Source organism: Haliotis asinina, chromosome 14, assembly GCF_037392515.1.
Source record: "Haliotis asinina isolate JCU_RB_2024 chromosome 14, JCU_Hal_asi_v2, whole genome shotgun sequence".
NCBI lineage: Eukaryota > Metazoa > Mollusca > Gastropoda > Lepetellida > Haliotidae > Haliotis > Haliotis asinina.
In genome coordinates, this window is record NC_090293.1 from 26,052,270 (window position 1) to 26,069,677 (window position 17,408).

At 37.3% G+C, this 17,408-nt stretch overlaps 1 protein-coding gene across 4 annotated transcripts in view; it reads right to left on the reverse strand.

Moving 5' to 3' along the window:
• Positions 1-17,408, reverse strand: part of LOC137260589 (kinesin-like protein KIF21A) — a 112,365-nt gene that overhangs the window by 63,622 nt on the left and 31,335 nt on the right. For all 4 annotated transcript variants that reach the window (XM_067798180.1, XM_067798178.1, XM_067798179.1 and 1 more), the window contains exons 4-6: positions 15,746-15,928; positions 1,476-1,532; positions 767-859 (exon numbers count right to left, since the gene is read on the reverse strand). In XM_067798180.1, the coding sequence (XP_067654281.1) occupies positions 767-859; positions 1,476-1,532; positions 15,746-15,928 (333 nt within the window). The remainder of the gene's footprint in view (positions 1-766; positions 860-1,475; positions 1,533-15,745; positions 15,929-17,408) is intronic.

Here is a 17,408-nt window from a genome sequence, read left to right on the forward strand (position 1 = left end):
ACCCGTGAAGGTCAGGTGTAGAATAGGCCTTCAGCAACCCATGCTTGCCATTAAAGGCAACTATGCTTGTTGTAAGAGGTGACTAACAGGATCAGGTGGTCAGGCTCTCTGATTTGGTTGACACATGTCATTGGTTCCCAATTGCGCAGATCCATGCTCATGTTGTTGATCACTGGATTGCCTGGACCAGACTCGATTATTTACAGACCGCCGCCATATAGCTGAATTTCTGCTGAGTGTGGCATAAAACTCAACTCTGTCAATCACCCACTCACTTAATCAATGTTCAACACGAAGAAACATTCAAAAAGTCCTTAAGATTTTGCCAACAAAATGATCTAACAAGGTCAACATCCCTGCCCAAGACAATAGGAATTGTCAATTGTGTCAGAAAAACTAAACACATATCTAAAGACAGACAACCTTCTTTTCCAGCCCACTGTTTGTGGCTTAATGCTCCTCTCAGAATAAAAACAAAGTCTGCTCATAACAAACCAGTGACTGATGTCAGAAGCAACAACCAACATGTAAGAGTGCTATTAGCTAGGCCATCTGATTCATTAATAGAGTGAGTGAGTTTAGTTTTACGCCACTTTTAGCAATATTCCAGCAATATCACAGCGGGTATACCCCAAATGGGTTTAAGACATTATACTCATGTAGGGAATAAAATCCTTGTCTACGGCGTGACCAGCGAACCTATAAGACACGTTGTACAAAAGATTAATAGGTTTTTATTGCAACAAATATCCGGAAGGAAACTTACATCTTCAAGTGACACGACAGTGCGAGTTGTGACCCCAACGACATAGATCCCTCCAGCAGCATCTTCATGGATCTTGATGTGAGACTTGCGGCCCTAAAGGAAACAAGGACGCAAGTTAAACTGAATATTACACAAATAACAATTCATCTTGTTGTGGGTGCTGTTATCAGTGTGATAAACCAAGCCCAAAAAATATAAATGAGCCCTACAACAAACTATTTTCAGTCATACCTGCACATAGATGTGGGGTTTATACTTAACCACCTGAAAAAGTAACATTCCCTAAGTAACTAGACGGTGGTGTAGCTGTGTGTCAGTGTTATCTTGAGAATCATCGCACTATTATGTCATGACAAGGGTGGTTCACTCAGGTTTGTATTCCTATCTTACTGCTTTAGAAAACCTGGCCATCTTGGGTTTCCATAAAGTTGGCAACACAGAGAAACCAATTTCAGTTCAAAATAATCCCAATTCACTGTTGGTAACAGTACAAAGGCCAACATTTTCAGTACAAGGACACCAGCATTATCAGAAGTCCACTAGTCACAGAGAAGTGTGGTCCAGGGATGAGTTCTAATCAAAAGCACAAAACAATGGCTGAAAACATGAATCAAATGAATACTGACCAAGCATCTACCCTGGTATTAACACGTCATCAAAATAAAAATGACATAATTAGGCATGAAACCAAACCCAGGACTGTATTTACCCGTGATTCTGGATCCCTTGTTGTGTCAAGTAAATCCAGGATTTCCTCATTGTATAACTGAAACAGAAAAACATACATACAGTGCTACAAGTCACATCATGGATACTAAGTAACAATATCTACCTAAATAAGCTGGAAAAGTATAGCGGACATTTAACATGTTCACTTTTCTGCGAAAATGTTACCAAATTCAGGACATCACAAAATCATAATCTGCTAAAAAAGCAGGATCATTCAGACCTTAAGTGGAAATGAGAGGGTTGGGTTGATATTCACATATAATTCATAAGATTTCATCCTTCAAACATGAAATATCATAAAGAGTAAAGCATGATGGCTTTATGTTATGGCTGTGGGTGAGACATTAGCTGTTTCATCAAGGAATGCTCAAAATTTGCAACAGATAAATAACATACTGTTGTTTATAATCTATGACCATGCATTCTTTGTAAGCATCACAAAACCTTCACTGAAACAGTTCCAAAAGCCATATTTATTTGCAACTTCAAAACAATTAAATCAAAGGTAATGTATGATAACATTGTATATTTATAAATATCTTCTTACTAAATAGAACAGCTTTAATCTTGTTACCTCAGTTACATAGAACACTTGTGTTTCACAAAGTCCATTAAACATGAGCATCCTGACCATGCAGTCAGTACACATTACAAAGATTAGTACATTCATGAAAACTAAACACATACATATGTACAGATCAAGGACTTGCAAGGAAACATACAAAGGAACTCTTGAACTAATATGCTTTCCCAAGTTTGTTTCCATCAGAATATATTCTGTGATATAATCTAGAACTTGGTGGAGAGAGTGTTCATGAAAGCAGGATACTTCGTACAATAAATACTGTATTTATGGTTGAGTTGTTTTTATTGAATGTTAATGAAAAACACTGATTACCATTAATAACTTTCTTCTTTCTACAACTCAACATTGATAGCAAGTTTATACATGAAGAACAGAGAGTTGTAAAAGATAACAAATAATACTGTATCATAAATGAGGTTTATTAGACAACAAAACCCTTTTCTTCAGTCAAACAATCACACGAATATCTATAATCCATCTTCACTCTAGGTAAGCTTCAAACATACATTGTTCACTGCACAACAAATAAATCAAACAGTAAATCTAACATGCATACCTCTCCTTATCTCAACTACATGTGAAATAGAATGTACTGATCAAGGCAAACCATGGGCTTTCTCTCCAAACTCGCCAACATTTCTGCGGGTTACCGAATGTAAACAAACGTGGCAGGCATGTGCCATCTCATTAATACATCAAAGCGAGCAGGAGGTGTCATTCCTGAGGGTTCTAACACCTTCAGGCACTGCAGTTGTGTTTCCCTGTACTGATCGACAGAGAAAGTGATCATATCTATGGAGAGGAAAATGACTTCTAGGCCCTATCCTCCCTCACCTTCAAGTGACAGGTATCATGTTACCTGTGCGTGTTTCATGGATGGTCTCTCCACACACAAACATGAGATAGAAAGTGTCTCTGAAGTCTCAATCATCTTACTTCTACCTCACACACCGCATCATATGATACCTTTGCTGTTATATCAACTGCTACACATAGTATCATAGTAAGAGGTTTCCCCTATGGACAGTCATAATTTCCTTCTGGATGATGTCCAAACACTCATGCCTCAAAAGGAATGCAAAAAACGCTCCCTGCATTGTCTGTCCATCTCTTCACAACAGTTTTGTGCAGTTAGGAAATTCAAATTATAACTGCACATAACAAACACTTCAATCATAAATTTCTTGAATGAAACTCCAATATCTAAATTACGATGATGCCATAATTTGCATTATCAGTGCTTAAATCCATGACAATTAATCCAAACGGCATCCTTTTAATCATATTCAGCTTCTGATATTGAGTAAAACAAGGATCTCTAATTACATAGAGTATTTTTAATCACTATCTATTTGGCAACACATTAACTCTGTCAAACATCACTTATGATGGGTATTCACAAGACATTTGCAAGATTTGTAATTTCAATATTACAAGTATGAACAAGCGTAGAAGTGAGCACAGCTCCAATAACCCCACTTCCCACTGGGGACACGGAAATGACTGATATTGATGTGTATGTGATAAGGATCAGCAGCTCACAAAACTTTCTCCTTGACTCTAGTAAACTGTATATACATGTTAGATGTGCACCTTTATTTGCATATATAAAATGAAGAAATTTACTATTTAGAATCAATGAGAACTATATTTGTACTTATGACATGAACAAAACAACCCATGTAGATACAGAAAATAAATCACATGGAAATAACTAATCTAGATACAGAGAATAAACCACATATTGCAATTGGTACATATGACACAAAGAAAAGCCATGAATAGTGACGGACGGAATGAACGCTATATACCCCTGTTACTTCACAGCAATTATGTTCTTTCATGTGTCAATTTGGTATTGACCTGTATTTGATAATCCTTCATAATCCTACCACACTGCGTAGTATGTCACCAAGCATAACAGACACATGATATACATAATGTACAGGAATCTTGTCACAAATATTTTTGCTTCTTCCATCACAGTATCAGCAGCTAGTTTCTGAATACCACATACTTTCTATTACCGGTAGACCTATCAGATGTATAAACCAACAAGACAACTATGGGCATGACTGTGAATAAATGCAATGCCCTATATTTCACAAACACTGTGATTAATATTCATTAGTACTTCATATTAAGTTATACAAGAAACACTGCACATCCCGACACATGGCTTCATGTTTAAGGAAGAGCAATACAACAGTCAGCACAAGCTATTCTGTCATGAATTGTATAGTATACAAAAAAAGCCAAATCAATGTTATCTTACTTCAAGAGATGAAAGCTAAAGTCTTTTACTGGCACTTACAAGTTTAAAGAACACAAAGACATGAAGGTTTTCTGGACAACAATTTCTTTACATTTTGTAATGATGTTCAGGGATACTTCTCGTTTCTGTGTCAGGGGAAGCATTTACTTGATGAAGGGGCAAGAAGCTCCGAAGACATAAAACCCACAGATAACTAATTTATTGCTTGGAACAACATTTCAAGGTTACTTCAACACATTCATCTAACAATAGGGAAAGAATTTACCCTGAACTGCCATTACAGACAATAAAGAAGTTTGTATTAAAAAATAAGACTTCATTTCTACTTTTTCAAAGTCTGTTTTTGCATTAAAACAAGAATCAATGATCAGTTTTGTGTAAAATATGTAAAAAATCTGATTCTAAGAGAACATTTCAAATCATGAGTCTTCAGTTAGTTTGCAGACAGCACAATAAGACCAAGCTTAGACCCATTTCCCTTTCTGCTGCCCTCTGTCCCTTGGGGTTTATTCTCTCTCACACACAATCTGAGAGACATCCCACCCTACTAACCCACAGCAAGGAAGAAACCTGCTTCATTCAGCCATATATGAACTGTACGTAGATAGTTGTTTTTTGATCCAACCCAGCTGATGTTAGCAAGACATTTGATGTTATTTGCATCTTCTCGACTCAATTCAATTCCTAACATTTTTACAACAAACACACACAGGCTATTTCTGCTAGTCTTGCACATTGGTGTGTGAACCTTTGACATTCGGGTTACGTAGTTTTTTGATTGAATCCAGCTCAGTTGCCCAGTGTTGTTATTGCAGAGTAGGAGACCCAGACAGACAGAAGAGGGAGCATCAGATGTGGGGCTATTCCTGGAGGTTGGCAAACACAACGCACATGTCAAAGTACAGGTAGCTGGCAATCAAGGGGAGGTAAGTGGGGTGTGATAAACACCTGTTGAGGTACAACCAGTCAACATGACTCTAGTCTCAGGTAGCTCAAAAAACATGTCGACAAAAGTAACTCCACTGACGTCATAGACATTCCTGTATTGATAATTCTGAAGAACCATTACAGATGGTACATTTTGGATCAGCGGTCAGCTGATAAGGAGTAACTGGATAAAATATGCGACTATCCAGTATATAACTATAGATCTTTAATGAACAGGTTTTCCCAAGACAGTTTTCAATAGTTCTCCATGTCAGAGGAATTCTCATACGGGAATAGCATGAAATGCACCAGCTCTTTGAACTGCCTCAAGAGATTTGAAGAAAGAATAGTAGAAATTATACCATCTACATATGACGCCCATAATTTTGTGATCCTTCTTTAACTCAACTAGAACTGGGAGGGATGTCTAATGCATGCTATACAGCTGTTTAAATGCCCACAGTTTGAAACATATTTAACTTATTGAACACCTCAATGATTGTGTTAATTTTTAATTGTTTAAGGCACAGGTACAAAACTTTTTGTTGACATTGCTAGATTTTGCAGACAACAAGAAAAACAGATTTAGAGGTATCTCTCTTCCATTGATCTGCATTTGCAAAACATGGGTTACTTCCACACATCATACAAGATTCAATGTTATTAGAGATAAAGAATTACTACCATAAAGACCACATGAGTTTGGCATTCCCTGTTAAGTACATAGAAAATTTACTCACTTGTAAGCAGGGCCCATTGAAAATAAAAGGAAAGCACTCAGCCAATCAGAAAGTGACATTTATGTGAGAAGTAAGATAATGCATTTTGAATACTGCAAGACCAAGATGGAGGAAGACAATAGGTCTTCATAACAAGATGGACACTAAATCAGTGCTGAAGCTACTTCATGCATTTAGGAATACTAGAAATACCTAAATCAAAAATGAGCTCAACTTCTGTGGGTTTTGGAGACCAATGGTCTTACAGTCTATTGCCACAACACATTGATCTAACAGTTAATAGCTATGTCCTTCAAGTTTGCACATAACAGCGGATATGAAACATCCAACACAGAACACTCTCAAAAACACAGACAAACACTGTGTGATGATTTTAGATAAAATCTTTGAATATCTAGAGGTTGTTCATATCATATGTAGACAACTTTGTCATTCTCGAGGAATTCACAGATCAATCACTGTTTTTCACGCAATGAAACCAAGACTGAGGACATCGCTATTCCATACAAGGCATTTTTCAGCCGTTGAGTGCTGAGTTAGATTCCTCACATCATCAACCAAGTCATTGAGCCTGACCATCAGTAACCTCTGAACCTGTGAATTGGTCTTCAGTAACCCATGCTTGCCATAAGAGGTAACTAATGGCATCAGCTGGTCAGGCTCGTTGACTTGGTTGACCCTTATTAGCACATCCTAGTTGCATAGATGAATGTTTATATATAATGTTGATAACTGGTCTAGATTCCATTTTTTTTAAAAAGCCATTGCCACACGCTTACAATATTGCTGTGAATGGAGTTTAACTGCAAACAAATAACAAACTACAAAAGGCACTGATTCTGGACACCAATCCCAACTCGCAGTACCACTAACAACAAAGCGTATGCAGTTCCATTTTTAAAAAAACAACACAAATTAATTTCCTGAATGACTTTCTCGGGTGCATTTTGGACCCAGCTTTGAAAATGTTTGGATTATATATCATAAAACAAAAAATTTTCATGATCAGTTTTCATTACAAATGCAACTAAAAAGCACACTGCATGGCTGACTACATGGGATGACAGGGATTAAATGTCTTTGTGGTATTTCACTTGAGATGTTATCAAAGATAGAGTCTTTTGGCAGGACCCATTAAGAATACAAGCACTTCCTACAGATCTGCAAACACACATTGGAAACTTGCTACAATTAGACTCACACCTTTGCCAAGTTTTCTAAATCTGACTCTCTGATGACATTCAGTTCTATTTGGGACTGCAGATGGAAACATTTCTGTTGCCAATTTCCTGGACAACGGTTTTCACATCACCAGAGTTACAGATTTAACTCACCTGAGTCAGAGCAACTCTGTCCTAAGACTTGCACTGTTACAGTGCCCTTAATAGTTACTCTTTTCTATCATCAGTAAGTTACCCTTTTATTTGTGTGACTCATAACATGAGTCAACACTGGGATACTTGGTCATATTACTGTAAACAGCCAAATTTTCGCAACTGTTTAATTTTCGCGAACTTCGCGTCAGACTTCATGACGCGAGAATAAAAACATGTGATAATACAGATATACAGTATGGTTCAAAATTATTGAGAATAGCTAAAGCATTTCATATTATTAAACGAGAACAAATCAGATAAAATTGAATGTATTGTGAAAGTGAACTGACCTTTTCATGTTGTGTAAGTAACAATTTAATATTTTATCAAGTCTCCTTGAGCTTCACGGCACAGTCTAAGACGGGTAGGCATACTTCCTATCAGAGAGGTTAGTGTTTCGTGAGTTATGCTGTCCCAGTATCGGACCACTTCTCTCTTCATGTCTTCAATTTTTGTCAACCCCTTTTGATTCACACATTCCTTCATCATCCCCCAAATGTTCTCAATGGGATTTAAGTCAGGACTATATGCAGGAAATGGTAATGCAGTCACATTTTTCTCCTGAAACCACTGCTTGGCATGTTTTGCGGTGTGTTTAGGAACATTATCTTGCTGCAAAATCCAGTCATTTCCATAAAACACATGTGCACTTGGAAGGAGAAAATTATCTAATATGTTAGTGTAGCGTTGACTTGTCAGATTTCCCTCAAACACACACAGCGGGGTCGTTCCTAATAAGGATATCCCTCCCCATACATGAAACTTTGGGCTGTATTTAGGTCGTCGATACAACGGTGCTGACGCAGACTTTGTCCATATTTTCACATTATTGGGATATACCCATATTGAGCTTTCATCAGTAAAAATCACATTTTCCCAGTCAAAGTTTTCATGTGCCAAACACCACTCAACACGCCTGTCTTTATGTTCTTGTTTCATGAGAGGAGAAGGAATTCCAGTCTTTTTCTCCCATCCAAGATCAATCAAATTTCTTCTAACTGTAGATTTTGATACAACTGTTGATCCCCTTTCTATCATTTCATACCTGATGTTGGAGATGCTTGCCCTTTGCTTTTTAGACGCTAAAATTCCCAGCCGGACGCGATCTGAAAAGTCCAATTTTCTGAGGCTCCCTGCTCCTTTCTGGTGCCCCAAATCCTTTCCCTCTTTAAAATTCTTCCTAATCCTATACACAGTAGAAAGAGGAGTTCCTGTTCTCTCTGCCAATGTATTTACATCATCAATTCCTTGATTACACAACTAAAAAATCAACCTTCTTTTATCTTCAGCAGACATTGTTGCCAGTGCTGAGGAAAATGACGTCTGCTACAAATTCAGGGGAGGTAACTCTAATTGTACTATACTCAGTAGGCCGAGATGAGTTACCTCCCTTATACCATTACTTAGTTTTAAGTATCAGTGAATCAGTTGAGGTGTTAGGATAGCTCAAAGTAAGAAGAAAAATTCTCAATAATTATGAACCAGACTATATCATACACTCTATTCAGGTAAGTCAATAACACAAAAACAATACAGGTATCATTGCTCAATCACATGTCACCACTGGGCTAATCTGGATTAACACAGCTCAATCATGTTCTATTTTCATTGCTCTAACACCTAATTAAAAAGGATTAATTCTGAAATCAATTAAATGAATTTGTTGTTAGATCACTTCGCAAATCTGTTTATTTTATAACAGCTCAATGGTCATGCACCTGCATGTCATGTAAAAACATTCAGAGACGCCCCTGTAACAAAATCTCCACGCGAAAATAAGAAGGCGCAAAAAGGTTTAGTGACCATCACTCGTGAAAATTTAAAGGCGCGGAAATAAGACAGTTACAGTATACGAAAAATAGAAGTAGATGTACACAACTTTAATGGTCTTCTTTGTGAAACAAGATGCACTCTTTAGCATTCTAACAACATTGTGCACTTTTTTCTTTTACAGAAAAACAATTACTTGGTTTAATACATAATTTATAAAAGAGAAAGTACAGCCAAACCATATGATTTAAAGCTTGTAACTAATCTAGCATGACTTACGAAAACCTATGACTGACAGAATGAGCAATTGTTATTGTGGGATTAGTCTCACTAGAAAAAAACATTTCCAAATCATATGGTACTATATGTATTCAGAATGGAAAGATTTATGCTGTTAAGGAAAAACACAAGATCAATCAAATGAAATACTGACATTATCCCATCCTCATTTACTTAAAAAAGGAGCCTAAAGGGATATTTCAGCCTACAGTCCTATCAGTGAGTCCTTGTGGTTGGAACGTATGCAGTCTGATTTAAAGTGTTCTATACCTTAGTCAGAGACTCCTTTATTTTCTTCATGTATGTTGTAACAAAGTGTTAAAAAATCAGTCATTTTTCTACAGAGAAAGTGAATGAGTATAGTTTTACACCACTTTCAGCAATATCACAACAGCAGACACCAGAAATGGGCTTCACACACTGCACCCATGTGGGGTATCAAACACGTATCTTCGCTATGACAAGTGAATCCTTTAACCACTAGGCTACCCTACTGTCCCTTTACAACTTTATCATTTCAACATGATAAATCATCTCGAAAGTCTGTGAGTCTGTTTAAGATAGATCTGATCCAAAATCATTGTACTTTTTGTATTTTCATAGAAAGATGGAAGACAAAACAAATACTTGCAAACAATAATTTTAGTACATGTGGCATCAAATTAAGTCAGTATATCTATTGCAAGTACGCTTACATTTCAATCCAGAAGTAAACAGCTTGCTGAAATATGATTCTCATATCATGCATGTATGATATATTCAAGTCATTACACAATTATGTTATCACACAAGCCATTGCCCTCATTGCAAGGCCTACCTAAGCTAGTGAGAAAAACTATCATCGTTTTCCTGTCTCCAGCAGAATGGCCTTCTTTGCACTGTGGTGACTAGATTGGCATTTAGAGTCATTACCAGGCAACCAGTCTGCGGATGAGAGCTATTACAGTTAACCTGTTCGTGCAACCTGTGACATGTGCTACCACCTAACCTTTACCACAGGAGGGAAATACACTAGCAATCCTCTTAGATACAACTAAAACAGAACCGCATTTCACTTTAGGATATGTGACATTAGACTCTGGAGCTGCTGTAGTAGAGTCGAAGCATCTTCATCAAATCTAAACTGTTGCCACTAATATTTCAGAGAGTTTGGTTCATATAAGCTTTAAATCCCATCAATATTGAATCCTTGATATCCAGTTGAGTTTGTTCTCTTCTAGATCAGTAGGCCATCACTGTCTTTGAAGTTTAAAATATGTATGAGGTTCACGAAAAAGGAATCAATGGAAACAGTCTAATTTCAAATTTAAACCCTCAAAATTACAATAAAAAAGAAACGAATTAGGCAGTAAAATGCATCATTTATTATAATGAATTTTTGCAGTTTACATGAAAGGTATGGTTCAAGCAAAAAATATGACTTGGAAATCTTTAACTTCTTTAGCAGTAACTGAAATTTTCCCAATGTGTTGGCAAGTTAAAAATGCTTTACATGATTCAATGTCAGCTGTACAAAGCAGTTTTGGTTCAAATGTGTTGTGTCACAAGTGGACCAACAAAGACTGCCCGTCACATAGCAATCTCCCAGGGCTGAACCAATGTATTTCTCTTACTTAAAAAAATCGTTTTTCAATTATTCTCATATTACCTACAGTGTTTAGTATCACAAGATACTACCTAACAAAGCTCTCACAAATCTAAGGTCTCAAAACTATATATATATATATATATATGCCATACCGGAGTAAGTACAATACAAAATATGCACCAAACTGTATGGAACAACTTTGTAAATGAAGCAGACATACACAACTGTAAGGGTGTATATTTTTGGAATCATTTACAAGTGTATTTATCTCAAAACTTTCTGCTTTATTTTTTCAGGTTCAAACACATGATGCCACAAGAGTAGCAATGCTGTGGTGGATTTATGAAATGAAACACAAGATTACTGGTACTCCATTGCATTCAGTATTCAAAATGTACAAAATATGAAGTACATACTCCTTAAGTTGAAAAATTATCTGGAGCCCTAATATGTCTCTCCTGTACATCCCTCCAGTCCCTGTATCACAGCTTGCATACTGACTACCTCAACCAAACAGTATATTTATCTCCTATACACCCTCCAGTCCCTGTATCACAGCTTGTATACTGACAACCTCAACCTAACAGTATATTTATCTCCTATACACCCTCCAGTCCCTGTATGACAGCTTGCATACTGACTACCTCAACCAAACAGTATATTTATCTCCTATACACCCTCCAGTCCCTGTATCACACCTCGCCCATTCCTAGCCAAGCAGACGTGCATCTCTTGACTGTCCAATCTCCAGATCCTACATCTGGGTCTGGGAAAGGTCAGCAACTACATCACCAAGAACTCACACAGATATCTCTGGGACATTGATTAAGAGCATTTTTCGGCTAGTTGTTTCAATAAAGATTGTGGTTGTGTCCTGCTGTACGAGCTCCAGGCAATAACCACAAACTCCACAGCCACATAAAGTGGTTTTACTGTTCTAAGTATGTGAGAGCATTCATTCACTGTTGAGAGATGATGCATGTAGAGGAAGTGCAATGGCTTGTCAACACAAGGAGGAGCATTTAAAGGTGTGGTCATGACGCCTTTTAAGGACAATTTATGACATAAAATCATGGATTGCAAACAGACTGCCAGAGAACAAATTTGAAGTAGTGTAAAAGACAAAACCTAAAATTGAACATAACATCACACACTTGGATTAACAAAAACCGAAAGTGTTTTCCACCAAAACTTACCAGGCCATGAGGATAATCAACATGTAATCATTGGTACATTTATTGATGTTTTCTTTCAAACATTTGTTTATAAAAAAACAAAATAATCTTTCAAATGCTCATTAGCATTACATAATAACAAAAATAATGATATATGTCTTTATATGTGTGCCTACATTTATCCACCTTGACAGACCTGCTTAAGGCACTACATACAAGAATATCCTAACAACAGAAAACTGTTTCATAAACTGGTTTTTGTATCTTAACTCTTTCCCAATCTATTCTAAACTTAAAATTCAATGGCATTCGTATTTGCACCATCATTCCACAAAGAAAAATCAAAATGGGATGTAGCTGGTCAATAGGGACTGTGCTCCACAGTCTGAACCATGCCCATTGTATATCCCTATCAATAATTGTGTCTTGGTGAAAGTGACAATCTGCCACAGATACAAGCCTCGACTCACTGTCTATCGAAAGGTCACTGTCTCTTGCAACAGATGTGTCAAATTGAAAGGATCTCCGTTATCTACACATGCACCGCCTCAGAAGGGCAGCTCTACTGAAAATGATGTTTGCAGTTGTCTACAAAATGCCTTTAACACCAACCACTTAACTCTAAAATTGGTCCTTAAAAAGTGATCAAATTGATCTTAAAATTGATTGATGTCTAGTATTGACATCCTAATATTTTATGAAAAAAGATATTTTATTGCTATGAAATGAAGCTAATGTCATCACAAATGTTGAGTGAGTGAGTGATTGTAACATTCCTGCATATCACAGCAAAGGACACTAGAAATAGGTTTCACACATTGTACTCGTGGGGAAATCAATCGAACATGCACCTTAAAATGCACACACACAACCTTACATTTACATGCACACACCTTTTGAACAGAATAACTGAGCAATGGTCACAAATATAAAAATGTTGGCAGTCATAATTAAAACTGGAACTGAACCACGGTGAACAAATTCAGAACTCATCACTGGTAAGGACAAGTATAAAACGTTTCACTTTTTGCTTTTTCACAATAAGATGTTTACAGAAATGGATAATACCAAATGAGCATGATGTTGACATGAGTAAGTTTACCTAAGTTGACATAGTTTCAGTCAGGTCTGCAAATAAATCAGTTTCGTCCACAAGAAATTTCAGGGATCAACAGGAAAGTGTTTATGGAAATATTTAAGTCCTATGGGAATCCTCAAGTTCCATAATTCAGTGCCTTACTCAGAATGTTCTTATCAAGTATTGTACAGTTACACATTGGAATTGCACCAGGGTATGAAATCAGGGTTGGTAACTTCAAAATATTACCTGCCCAATACGGATTTAACCACACCAGACACCAAGAATTCGCTCAGATGTATGGAACATCTAAAATTTGCACCTGACCATAAGTCTGGGTTACTGAGTTGTGAAAGTAGACTGTCCGTCAGAAATCGAGCCTTTCTCGGGTGGTCGAATATGTCTTATTTCATATACTGCCTTACAGTTAGTTACAAAACTCTAGCAAACCATATCAGTATGCTCAACTGTTAGTATAATTATCACTTGTTTCTACAGAGAAAGGAATAAGCAGATTGCTGATCTTTTACAAATTGTTATAAAGAAACAACAGTGTCTCATTGACTGCAGCAAAATGGAGCACCAATCTCAATCCCAGTGTAACACAAGCTCAAACCCAGTGTAACACCAGCTCCTTTCAAAAACAATTTTACTTTCACAAGTTGGAATATATTCTGATACCTATATGTGATCAAACAGGACTGTGACTGAGTTTCAGATACATCCAGGTGTTCACCTGGGACTAGATGAGTTTCATCCCCCAGCCTAGTGTTTGGATGTACCTGATACCCTGGGACCACATCTACTGATTATAGGACAGCTGCTACACCAACACCCAACCACTCATCTGTCCACAATGAGTAACACATTGACTGGCTGTAAATCATTTATCTTTTACTACAATTCAATAGTGGAAAGCAGGCTGCAGATTTTAAACAGTTGTTGAGAAGGCAGGACATCTTAGAAAATATGGTAGAATTTTGCCATAAAATATTCTAGTCAATTTTTATTTCATACACACCATATTTCACATGTGAGTGAAGGTAAGCATATCAATACCCTGCATAAAATTGAAATCAGTTCAATAATTCCCTGCACATATGGATGGAAGCGAGCCAAAGAAATACTTAAAGAGTTAGAAATGAAAGAATGTGTTTGCTGTAATATTCCAAACTTAGGATTTCTTAACTCTAGGTTATGCAAAGGACATTCTCACAAGAACAATAACTGACTAACAGTGAAGACAAGAAATGAGAAAGGTTTGCTTATAGGTATGTGATTTTCACATTTACACCTAGGTATATGTCAAAAGGACTAAGCTTCCTTCAAAACCAATTTCATGAGAAAAAAATTACCCAAAAGTGCTTTGTCATCTTGGAGGACATAAGCTTTCTTCTTCAAGCACTGTGAAACTCTGTGTAACCACACAGATAATTACACTGCCAAAAACACTTCAGCATCATAAATCCAGCCTTGGAGCATATCAATGCTACCGTTTCATGTGGCAATTTAATTATTGTGATTGGGAGAAGGATTCTATCCTGTTTAAAGCAATATTCCAGCCATACCAAGACAGGGACACCAGGCTATGTATCTCTTCCCTGCTATGGCAGTTTATGCTATTTACCTCACAATCATATCTGGTCTGTGTTTACTAACAACTCCCTGTCGTCAACGAAGGAGTCAAGCAGCTGCCCAAAACAAAACAGGTTGAACGCAACTTACCTATAGCTATTTACAAGAACAAACATGATGTATTTTTGCTTAGATGGTGTGCTGTTATAGCAAAAGCAGACTTCATCCATTTATGGACAGAAAACAGTTGTTGCAACAAAACAACTGAATAACTTACAGCGGCAATCAATAAAACTAAAGAAGGGGTAGAAGTAATCTATGCTAGAATGGTAAAAGGACACAACTTCAGTTATTGCAAATGCGCATGAGCTTGAACTCGTCAAGACTACTGCTGGAACTAACTGCTAGCCCACTATAAGAGGCCTTGCTACAGTTCAAACAGATCCCTAATCAGGCAGAGCATACAAACTCAGTCCTTGTTCCATCCCTGTCATTCCTTGCACTAGGCAGGGTAACAACAAGTACAGTGGAATCTGTCTAAAGCGGCACTCATTGAGACTGAAGAAATATCCGGTTTAGACAGTGTGCTGGATAGCAGAACTAGTGAGAAATGGACAAGCCACAGGTGGGGCTGAGATTTTTTACTGGTGTTGACAACTTGCTTGATTGGACAGGTGCCGGTTTTGACAGCTTCCACTGTAACATTGTTTAACATATTTAGACAGAGATGGAACCACCAACCTTCTGCTCCACAGGCAAATGCACTACCCACTACCCCACGAAAGCAGTCTACATATGTATCATATTTGTTTGAGAGCTCAATGGCAACCTTCAAGATTGAACAAGAGGAAACAAGGCAAATGCTTTTCGAGTTTCCATACCTCCATGAACTGAGCGTTGACTCTAAAATCTGGGGGAGGTTCATCATTGGCCAAAGCTGCCTTGCGTCTTGATTCAATTCCTTGAAAAAGATGGTCAACAGCTCGGGGAATAATGCCTACTTCTGCTTGAGGTGTGTTTACGTCAAATCCTGTTCCCATGGTGTAAGTTTTTCCAGATCCAGTCTGAAAAAGGAAGAATAAAAACATATACAACCCTTGCAAACTTGAGACACGGATATTATAGAGTGTGGCTGCATGTAATCTTGCCAATAGCAATGCGATTTGAAAATTAACAATGGAGATATTAGAGCTGATCTGATACAATTATAGATACAGGTGTTATAAGAACGTTAGAAATATATATCACTTTTGAGGTCCCCTTGAGTTTGCTATAATCATAGTCGCCCCCTTGAGTTTGTTATAACCATAGTGGTCCCCTTGAGTTTGTTATAATCATAGTGGTCCCTTTGAGTTTGATATCCATTGTGGTCCCCTTGAATTTGTTATATCCATAGTGGTATCTTTGAGTTTGTTATATCCATAGTGTTCCTATTGAGTTTGTTATAATCATAGTGGTCCCCTTGAGTTTGTAATAACCATAGTGGTTCCTTTGAGTTTGATATCCACTGTGGTCCCCTTGAGTTTGTTATAACCACTGTGGTCCCTTTGAGTTTGTTATATCCACGGTGGTCCCTTTGTGTTTATTATATCCATAGTGGTCCCCTTGAGTTTGTTATAATCATAGTGGTCCCCTTGGGTTTGTTATAACCATAGTGGTCCCACTGAGTTTGTTATAACCATAGTGGTCCCAGTTTGTTATATATCCAAAGTGGTTCCCTTGAGTTTGTTATATCCATAGTGGTCCCCTTGAATTTTTTATATCCACAGTGGTCCCCTTGTGTTTGTTATAAACATACAATTCAGAAACTATTGAAAATGTACGTGTGGACTTGCATATGGTGTATTATGAAGGAAGACATGCAGGTACATATGTAGCTGCAGATGAAGAATCCATTTTACATACTGTGTTTAACTAGGGTTTGGGGGTTTCAGATTTACAGCTTAGAAACCAAACTACCAAGTACCTGATCTACTGTATCCATTGTACACCTTGTAACAACTGTAAATTGTTCCACCAGAATAGTCAAAAACTACTCAGGAACAATATATTTAATATAACCATCAGATGATGCATAATGCACTAAAGCTGACTTCAGCTAAATTATCTTTACTTAATAACATCAAAGTCAGAAGGAATATGAAATTTAGCCCCTCTACTCTGATCACAGACAGAGACAGTTATTGTCAAAGAACAATATATCACAGCCACAGGTCTGGGTAGTCCCTGGGGTACCTAGTCCTACTTGGGGGACATCCACTTATCAGTCCTTATCGATCCAAACCCTAATACTTACAATTAATTACCAATCACAATATAACATGGGTGCAAAGGCTACCCAAAACTGGAGACCTTGTCAATGGCATTAAGAATATTTACAGTACAGTTCTCATTTCCCAATAATATATTCTGCAAACAAGATCTGTACACTGATACCCTACGAAGCTACAACACTGAGTCAACAATACCACAAATGTACATCTACATCACGTTTTACTATAAATGTTATTTGTGTCATTGACAACACATGGTTTAAACACTGCA